We start from the raw sequence: 9284 nt of genomic DNA, 5'->3' as shown, positions 1-9284 counted from the left end.
TGCACACGTGTTTTCCCCCCCCTTGCACGTTCTGCACGCTGCCTGCGGGGACTCAGCATCAGGCTGCTGCCTCCCAACCCTCACCCACTGCAGGGACAGCAATGGGACGATGGGGAAAAAGGCCACCGTGCCATTGTCACAGCTCTGGTGGCTCTGTGCCACCGCTGGGCCCATAGGGTTTGTGCAGATCTGTGAGCCCCAAGGGTCGTGTCACCTCGGTGCCCGTGTAGCCACAGTGCTTGTGCCTCCTTCATGACCATGTGGTCACAGTACATGCGCCACTTTTGAGCCCATGTGTCCACACTGTTGTGCCCCCTCCATGCCCACGTAGCCACAGTTCTCATGCTACTTTCATGCCCACGTGCCTGCGATGTTTGCGTTGCCCATACATTTGCAGTGCTTGTGCTGTCTTTGTGCCCATGTGGCCACATGGTCTGTGTATCCCTGGTGCCTGTATCACCTTGGGCACAGTGCTTGCAAGCTCCCTGTGCCCACATAGCTCTGATGCCCAGAAGATCCCAGTCCGTGCGCCACCTCCCCACCCATACAGCCCCACCTTGGTGCCTGCGTGGCTCCAGGTAAGGGTGCTGTGACCCATCCTGGCAGTGTGCACCTACTGCAGCACTGGGGACCTGCACGCACTGTGGCGTGCAGCTGGGCGCTTCACCGAGGCCACCGTCCGCCTGTTTGCTGCCGAGCTGGTCCTGGTGCTGGGTGAGTGGGGGCTCAGCCCCCTCTGAGGGTGGCAATCGGCACGGTGTAAGGAGGGGACGCCCAATCTCTGACAGCTCCATCTTGTCCCCAGTGTACCTCCACGACCTGGGCATCGTGCACAGAGATGTGAAGGTGAGTGATAGCGGGGAGGGGGGGACAAAAAGGCACTGTGGATCTCTGCATCTCCTCGCATGGAGGCCCACCCCAGAGCTTGTTTTATTTCAGATGGAAAACATCCTCCTGGATGAGAGAGGTGAGGGCCTGGTGGCATTGGTGCGGGGACATCCTGTGCATGGGAACGTCCCATCCATAGGGTCACCCCCTCCATGGGCCCCTCCTCTTGCACTGTTTTGCCCCCCAGGGCATCTCAAACTCGCTGACTTTGGCCTCTCCAGACACCTGCGCTGCGGTGAGCGGGCACACACCATCTGTGGCACTCTGCAGTACATGGGTAAGGGGACAGCTTAGGGGGGGATGAAGGCGGAAGGACGGAGGCACACCCCCCAACCCACTCACCTCCTCATCCCTGCAGCCCCAGAGGTGCTGAGCGGGGGTCCCTACAGCCACGCAGCTGATTGGTGGTCCCTGGGTGTGCTGCTCTTCGCCTTGGCCAGTGGGGAGGTGAGCAATGCAGGGTGATGATGGCCTTAGGGTACCGCATGGAGCCCCTAAGCCTGCTCCTTGTCCCCCCCCCAGTTTCCAGTGCCGCCAGCGAGGGACCACGTGGCCATGCTGGAGCGTGTCAAAGAGAGCAGCTACGCGACCCCCCCTGCGCTCAGCCCTGCGCTGAGCCGACTGCTGGCTGAGGTAACCCCAACCCTTGGGCTGAGTGTCCCCAGCACTGTCCCCCTCGTCGCTCACCGTCCTCCCTCTGTTGCCAGCTGCTGTGCCACAACCCCCTTCGCCGCCTGCGTTACCTCCACCACTTCCAGGGCCACCCTTTTTTCCGGGGGCTGCCTTTCGACGCCGAGCTTCTGCAAAAGGACCCGGTGGCCTTGGCTGTGGCTCCACGCCCCAGCGAGCAGCCTCTGCCCGACCCTGACACGTTTGACGACTTCGACTGCGACCTCACCGCCGCCCCCCCGAACCGGCCGTGGCCTGGTTGAGCCTCCGCTGGAGGGACCCCGGAACCACGGAGGGACCCTCGCACCACTCAGGGACACCCCCCTTCCCTCTGTACCTCTTCCCACGGGAGCAATAAACCCAGACCCGACGGTAATGCTGTGGGTGTCTCCTGCAGGGCTGCGCACCGAGGGCAGGGGCTGGGGGGGCAACGTACAAAGCTGAACCCCCCGCACCCAACGCAAGCCTTCCAGGTCCGCGCTGCGCAGCACGCCCGCAATTCCCGCGCGGGTGGGCGTGGTCACTGAGAATCCACGCCCACGTCGCACGTAACCACGCCCACGAATGACGTAGCCCCGCCCCCATCGCGGGACCAATCAGAGCCGCGCGTTGTTTTCAAATGGGCGGCGGGGAGCGGCGCGGCGGGTGCGCGGCCATGCGGGGAGCGCGCGTCAAATCCGTGAGTGCGGGGAACGGGAGGGGGGGGGGTGGCGTCGGGGGTCCCGGTCCCGGTCCCGGTCCCGGTCCCGGTCCCGGTTTTGGTCTTGCAGCTGCTTTTTACCCGGCCGAGTGTCCGGTATGATAGTAGAGATGGCTCTGCTGGGTGGCTGGGGGTCCCGGTAGCGGTTCTAGGGGCGGTTGGAGGGTTGGATGCAGCGCCGTTCGGTCCGTGCCGGGGGGGGTGCGGTGGTTCCGGTGCTGACCCCCCGGTGCCCGTTCCCCAGGCACAACGGCGGCCCCTGCAGGAGCTGCGGCTGCAGCAGGGAGCGGAGCGTACCAACATCACCCCGCTGCTCCGCCGCTTGCGGCTCAAGGTCGGTGCGGTGGCGGGGGGGGGATGGGAGGGAGCGTACAGGAGCTGGGGAGCACCTGGGGGGAGTTCAGGGTATGGGGGAGTAGACTGGGGTGTTTAGGGAGGGGAATGGGATACGGGTGTGGGGATGAGCTGGAGGGCACCTGTGGGGTTTACAGGGTATGGGGCACTGGAGGAAATGGGTGGGGGTATGGAGGTACAGGGGTAGGGCGAGGGGCTGCCCTGATTCCTCTCCCCTCCGTTCTCTAGGACCACGATGGCAGCACTCCTGTGCCCCGTACCCGGTGCCCCCCTGGCCGCGTTGCCCCTGGGCTCCCCCGCACTGCTGTCCCATGTTCTCCCTGCCGCATTGACTTCAGCCCCCAGAAGATCCCCCTGGAGCCCTTAGGCAATGCCACCCCAGACCCCGTCAGCATTTTGGAACCCTCTGGCCATGCCACCCTTGTTACAGATGCCCCAGAGCCCCCAGATGATGCCACCTCAGGGCCTGACACCCTGGTGCCCTCAGATGATGCTCCCCAAGAAGCCAGCCCCCCAGAGACCCCCAGCAGGGTCCCCCAAGAGCCCCATGACAGTGCCCCAGTGCCCTTCTTCCCATTCTCTCCCAGCCTCCTCCCCCCACTGCCTCCCTCTCCAGACCACCCCAGCAGCACTTCCTTGGAGCTGCGTACTCCTGACCCTGCTGGCAGCAGCTCTGTGGGGCCCTGCACTCTGGACACCCCTGGCAGCCCCTCCCCGGGCCCCCCAGGCACCTCTACCCCACAGGATACTCCATTCCGTAGGTGGCGAGCACCCCCCCCCGATCTCTCCTGCAGCCCCGTGGCTTCCCAACCTCTGGCTGAGAATGGGGATGCGGGTACTCCTCCACATCACAGTACCTTGGGGATGGCTGGATCCCCAAGCCCTGCCCCACCAGAGCAGTGCTCCCCCCAGATTGAGGCAGTGGGGTCAGAGCCTGTAGACTCAGCAGTAGCAGCCACGCCAGTGTCTTTGTCTGAGCCATCCCTGGGGGCTGTGTCCTGGATAATGCCACTGGTGTGGCTGGAGAGGACCCTCCCTGCCTCGTCCCTGCTGGAGTCCCTGCGGCACAGCCTCCCCCTGTCTGTGTCGTGGCGGGATGCTGGCACCAATGTCAACCCAGTGCCTACTGCAGATGTCAGTACTGGTGTCACCCCAGTGCCCACTCTGTCTATGGGTACCACTGTAACCCCAGTGTCCACTGTACCTGTGGGGAGCAGCGTCACCCCAGTGCCAACCATGGCCGCAGGCACCACCGTCACCCCAGTGCCCACTGGATCCACTGGCACCAATGTCACCCCGGTATCCACTGGATCCATTGCCACCAATGTCACCCCGGTATCCACTGGATCCATTGGCACCAGTGTCACCCCGGTATCTACTGGATCCATTGGCACCAGTGTCACCCCGGTATCTACTGGATCCATTGGTACCAGTATCACCCCAGTGCCCACCATGGCTATAGGCACCAGTGTCACCCCAGTGCTCACCGTATCTATGGGCACCACCATGACCCCGGAGGAGAGGAGTGCTGGCACATCCATACCTGCTGGTGCCAAGGACAGCGCTGCTGAGACCGACTCTCTGCTCTGGCAGTACGTGTCCCTGCTGGGTATGGGGATGGGCTCCCAGGCCGTGTCCCATTCCCAACCACCAGGGCTCCTTCTGTCCACAGCTGTCCCCGGGAGCAGCTGCGTTCGCTGCCACGAGCAGAGCTGGAGGGACGGCTGGAGAGCACCCTGATCATCATTGAGGCCCTCTCACTGCAGCTGCGTGACTGGCAGGACTGCCAGCGCCCACTCCTTGCTGTGGGGCCAGCAGGGCAGAGGGATGCACACACTCAGACTGATGTCACTCGGCCCCAGGGGGTGAGTGAGTGTCCCCTCCTGCAGGGCTGCATCCCACCGCGTGCAGGAAGGGCTTGGGATCAGCATGGCGCACGGCATGGGGTTGGAGTGCTGGTGTAGAAGTGCTGTTGGGGCACACATCCTGCCCTGCCTTTAGGAGGAGGGGATTTACCACGACCTCTACGTGGAGCTGCGGAGGAAGGCGCAGGCTGTGCAGCGGCAGCGTGGAGCAGAGCAGGAGTTGGCACAGCAGCTGGTGCGGGCAGCAGAGGCAATGGTGCGTTGGGGTGTATGGGATTTGGGCACTGCCACCCCCAGTGCCATCGGTGCCCTCATCATCCCTTCCTCAGGATGCATGGACTGGGCAGCGCCGTGCGCTGTGGGATGTTGCAGACACCGCTCTGCAGGGCATGAAGAAAGACCACGCAGCACTGGAGCAGGAGGTGAGTGCAGGGGCACGGAGGTGGCTCTGGGGATGTGGGTGAGGGAGATGGCAGATGGCAGCTGGAGGAGGACTGCCGTCCCTTTGCAGCGGCTGCAGGTGCGTGCCATGGTGTCCCGGTGCGAGGCGGTGCTGCGCGCTGTGCCCGGAAAGCTGCAGAGCTGCCTGCAGGAGCGGGATGCTGCACAACAACATGCGGATGAAGCCCTTCGTGCTAAGCAGGAGGTAACGTGTCCCACGTGGGGATGCTTCTATCCCCACCCAGGGATGGGGGGTGATGTGCCCTGAGCTGTGCCACCCCTTTTTTGCAGAGCGATGGTTTCCTGGAGGTGTTCCGTTCCCACGCTGCTGCCCAGATTGGTGCCCGCACGCAGAGCCTGGAGCTGCAGCAGGAGCTGAGCACGCTGCTGGCAGCTGCTGTCCAACAGCAGGTATGCTGTGTCCTCCACACCCTGCGGGGTTCGTAGACCTGGGCTGTGCTCCAAGCAACCCCCGTGGCAACGCTCCCTGCTTTCCTCTCCTCTAGGTGTCCCTGGCTGCAGAGGCTCAGCCCTTCCGGGAATTCATAGACGTCACCTTTGCCAACCTCCAGGAGGAGCGAGGAGCGCTGGATGGAGAGGTGAGGGCTGTCCCGACACCGGGTGCCACCCATGTCACCAGCACTCAGCTCACCCTGGGGCTGTCCTGTCCCTTTGTAGAGGGAGCAGGTGCGTGCCCTGGTGTCTCGCTGCATGACTGCGCTGCGGGACGTCCCCACCAAGCTGCACAGCTGCCTGCAGGAGCGGGATGCTGCGCTGCAACGGGTGGAGGAAGCTCTCCAAGCCAAGAAGGAGGTAATGGGGCCACCGAGTGCACAGATCAGCGACTCCAGATACAGAAGGGGATTTGTGGGGGCTGTCCTATGGAGGACATGGGGAACGGAGCACACGAGTGCTCTCTGATGTGTGGGATCCTCTGGGTTAACCCCGCATCTATATAGGTGTCCCAGCAGCTGGAGGAAACCCTGGAGGCTCTGCAGGATGCGGTGGCCCAGGGGGAGCAGCTGGCAGTCACCAACTCACGCCTCAGCACAGGTAGTGGGGAGGGGGAAGGGCACAATAGGGGGGTGGCAGTGGAGTGTGGGGTGTCTCTGTGCTCACAGCTCTTCGCCTACAGACCTGAGCACGGTGATGAAGCAGCTGGCCAGCCTGCAGCAGGAACAGGACGCGCTGCAGCAGGACTACGAGGAGCAGAAGGAGATGATGAGCCGGTGGGTCTGCACCCCTGGCACCTCGCCCTGCCCCATCAAAGCCCCTCTCAACACCCCCAGCCCACCCCTTGGGGTGACCCCCTTTCCCCCCATGGCTTATCCCCATCCATCCCTTGGCGTCAGGCTGACCAAGGAGCGGGATGTTCTGCAGCGGGAGCGCCAGGAGCTGCAGGAAGCAGCAGAGTGCCGGGAGGTAAGAGCCAGGGCGCACGGCACGTGGCACGGTGTCACATGTCCCCACTGGTAGGTGGCAGCCGGCCAGCAGAGCCAGCAGCCCGCGGCGCTGACAGCCCGCACGTAGGGCTGCACGCACAGTGATGCTCAGGATAATTCCCCCAGCTGTGTGTGCCGTGCGTGTCCCATGCTTTTGGGGGGCTTGGCTGGCTGCCCTTGGTTGAATAGGACCGTGCAGGAGGTGCTCATGGCTGTGTGTATTGTTCCCCCCCCCCCCTCCTACCTTATCCTGCAGTTTCTGGACCAGGAGAACCGCATGTCCCGCAGGCAGCTGATGGAGGTGGAAGCCAAGCTGCAATCCACGCTGGCTGAGCTGCAGGAGTGCAGCCTGCAGCACGAGGAGCTGCTAGAAGCCCACCAGGGCCTGCAGTATGACTTTGTGCTTCCTCCTGCTACCCGAGCCCTTGGGGTTGGGCAAACAGTCCCATTGCGTGCACGGGGGGAGGGAGGCACAGCTTTAGGCAAAGCAGCTCCGGCTGAGGGCAGTAATTCAGGTTGGGGAACTCAGTAGTGCCGGTTTTGCACCCTTTGGGGCATGGGTGGAGGTGGTCGTGGTGGGAGCGTGGGGTCGTTGAGGTTGGAGAAAGCCTTAAAGCAAATCAAGTCCCGCCCCAACCTGTCCTGCCTCCGGGTTGGGATGAGCTGCTCACATTGTTTTCCCCCCTGCAGGGAGGAACGAGCAGCCTTGCAAAAGGAGCTGGAGAGCACCAAGGCGGAGCTGCAGGACCTGCAGCTCAAGAGGGACAGGGTGTCCTGGTGCTCAGCAGGCATTGCTGAGAGCAAGGCGAGGCTGCAGAAGCTGGCTGACTGCCTGCGAGCCGCCCTGCCTCAGCAGGTGGGACCCTCTTATGGGGGCAAGAGGGCACACGTGCCATCGGAGCACCCCCAGCACTACATCCCCTCCTTCCCATAGGATGATGATGATGAGGTCCCATCGAGGAGCAAGACCTGGACCCCAGGCTGGAGGACCCCCCGTGGGCCCTGGACCCCCCACAGCAGTGCTTGGACCCCCGTGTGCCGCACACCTGCCTGCCACACACCGCACCGTGCCAGGGGGTCCTTTGTAGGCAGCGTTTTGAAGGCGGTGTCAGGAAGAGGTGAGGCTCTGGGGGTCCCCAGGTTGTGGGGCTGGTCTTGGACCCCCTAGTCTGTAGGGGGGACATCTCTTCCTGGACTCCCCTCCGTGCACTCTGCCCTTCTGCAGATGGCGATGAAGGCACTGGATGTGAGAGCCTATCTGCCAGGGATAGGGCTGTATCCACACCGAAGCCCCCAGGTATCACACTGTCCCTGCCCCTCACATCCTCAGCGTGTCCCCCCACCACCCTGCTGAGCAGCCCCCCGCCCGCAGAGCCCGAGGATGGTCTGATGGAGCAGGCAGCTGAGCTGCGGGCCGTGGTGTCTGACCTCTCTGTGCTGAGCTCCCGCATGCAAGAGTTGGAGCAGAGCGAGTTCAGGGCGCTGCAGGCAGAGATGTGAGTCCAGGGGGGGGGGGCCGCAGTGGGGGGGTTTTGGGGGTGGGCTTAAATGGAATTTGGTAATGGGGGCATGGGCACTTCCCTTTGCCCTGCTGCTGCTCCAAAGTGAGTTGGTGGGCACGGGTTGACCTTCCCAACTGGGGACAGCCATATGAGGGGTTTTGATGCACTGTGATCTTCCACCTGTTCAGCCCCATTGTGTCCCCTCTCCCTCTTCCCATCCAGCTGTGACCTGCAGCTTCAGCTGGAGAAGGTGACAACTGAGAGCCAGGAGCGGATGGATGCCCAGGCTGCCAGCATTGCCAAGCTGAACAAGGCACTGCAGGGCAAGCTGCAGGTGAGGCCTGCCCCCACCCCAGAACTGGGCCAGGGCAGAGCTGAACTGGGTTGGGCTGGGATCTGGGACAGCAGGATCTGGGTGACCTCAAATGTGAGGGTGCCATTGGGGTGTTGGGGGGGGCATAGCTTGACCCCACTCCCTGACCCTGCAGAACGAGAAGGAGCTGCAGGACGTTGTGAAACAGCAGGAAGCGAAGATGCTGCAACTCATTGACAAGAGTGAGGAGGTGATGGTACGTGCAGGGCTGCAGCGGGGTGGTAACCCACACCTTGGGTGGGGGGACAGCAATGGGACCCCCCTCACCGCCCCACTGCCTCCCTTTGCAGAGGCTGCAGGAGGAGGTGACCCAGCTGAAGCGCTCGCTGCAGCGTGCAGAGACCGAGGCCAAGGTGCTGTGGGAGGAGATGAGAGGACAGGAGGCCAAGGGGGTCTCAGCCCACGTGCAGGAGCGCGTCCTGCTGCGGCAGGAGGTGGGTATGGAGTCGGGGTTGTGGGGCCGGGTCCTCCTGCAGCCCCTTGGTGCAGGTAGGAGTGCAGAGCGCCCATCCTTGCTCCGCTTGCAGGTGGATAAGCTGCGCTTGCTGCTGCTGGAGAAGGAAGACGAGAATGTGGTGGTGTCAGGGAATTACCTGGAGCAGGTATGGGGTAGGGGGGAGACGCTCCGCTGCTCCCTCTTCCCAGGGCTGTGTCCTTATGGCCTCACCCCATTGCAGGTGCGAGGGTTGGAGCTGAGGCTCAGCCATGCACAAAAGATGCTGCGGAACCACGAGGAGCTGCGGGAGACAGTGAAGGAGGTGAGGTGATCCCGGCATCTTTGCTCCCATCCCTCTGGGAGCTGCAGCAGTACCTCCAATCTCCTAACCCTGCTCCTGTTTCCCAGGTCCTGCTGTCCCTCCCCGAGGTGCCCCCAGAGCTCGGCGCCCTCCTGCAGCACCTGGGGTTGAAGCCAAACAGCGAGAAAGCTCCAGCTCTGCTGTAACCCACAGCGTGAAACGTTGCCATTCTTAACACCATCGTTATTTATTGAATAAAGTTTGTTGACATTCACCCTGTCCCCTGCCTGGGGACACCCCATGCCCCCCCCCC

The 9284-nt window shown here is 63.3% G+C and overlaps 2 protein-coding genes across 2 annotated transcripts in view; both read left to right on the top strand.

Moving 5' to 3' along the window:
* The window catches only part of RSKR (ribosomal protein S6 kinase related), a 3274-nt gene extending 1341 nt beyond the window's left edge, over positions 1–1933 (top strand). Inside the window, exons 6-12 of the mRNA XM_042811304.1 lie at positions 607–714; positions 806–846; positions 940–967; positions 1076–1165; positions 1247–1335; positions 1411–1521; positions 1596–1933. Of these exons, the coding sequence (XP_042667238.1) occupies positions 607–714; positions 806–846; positions 940–967; positions 1076–1165; positions 1247–1335; positions 1411–1521; positions 1596–1820 (692 nt within the window). The 3' untranslated portion in view covers positions 1821–1933. The remainder of the gene's footprint in view (positions 1–606; positions 715–805; positions 847–939; positions 968–1075; positions 1166–1246; positions 1336–1410; positions 1522–1595) is intronic.
* A 613-nt stretch (positions 1934–2546) lies between these two features.
* On the top strand, positions 2547–9204 carry SPAG5 (sperm associated antigen 5). The gene is given in 24 exon segments (XM_042811307.1): positions 2547–2591; positions 2840–3209; positions 3212–4203; positions 4284–4476; positions 4613–4732; positions 4806–4898; positions 4988–5122; positions 5209–5328; positions 5424–5516; positions 5596–5730; positions 5877–5970; positions 6053–6146; positions 6270–6339; positions 6616–6749; positions 7050–7215; positions 7294–7477; positions 7585–7656; positions 7732–7855; positions 8084–8195; positions 8350–8430; positions 8525–8668; positions 8762–8836; positions 8912–8992; positions 9079–9204. Coding segments are annotated over 23 exon segments (3639 nt in total). The 5' UTR covers positions 2547–2591; positions 2840–2981; the 3' UTR covers positions 9178–9204.
* The last annotated feature ends 80 nt before the right edge of the window (positions 9205–9284 follow it).

Source organism: Centrocercus urophasianus, unplaced genomic scaffold (assembly GCF_019232065.1).
Source record: "Centrocercus urophasianus isolate 14NV4802_14NV808 unplaced genomic scaffold, USGS_Curo_1.0 seq_1271, whole genome shotgun sequence".
NCBI lineage: Eukaryota > Metazoa > Chordata > Aves > Galliformes > Phasianidae > Centrocercus > Centrocercus urophasianus.
The sequence above is the reverse complement of the archived record's forward strand: the minus strand, read 5'-3'. Positions and strand labels throughout refer to the sequence as shown.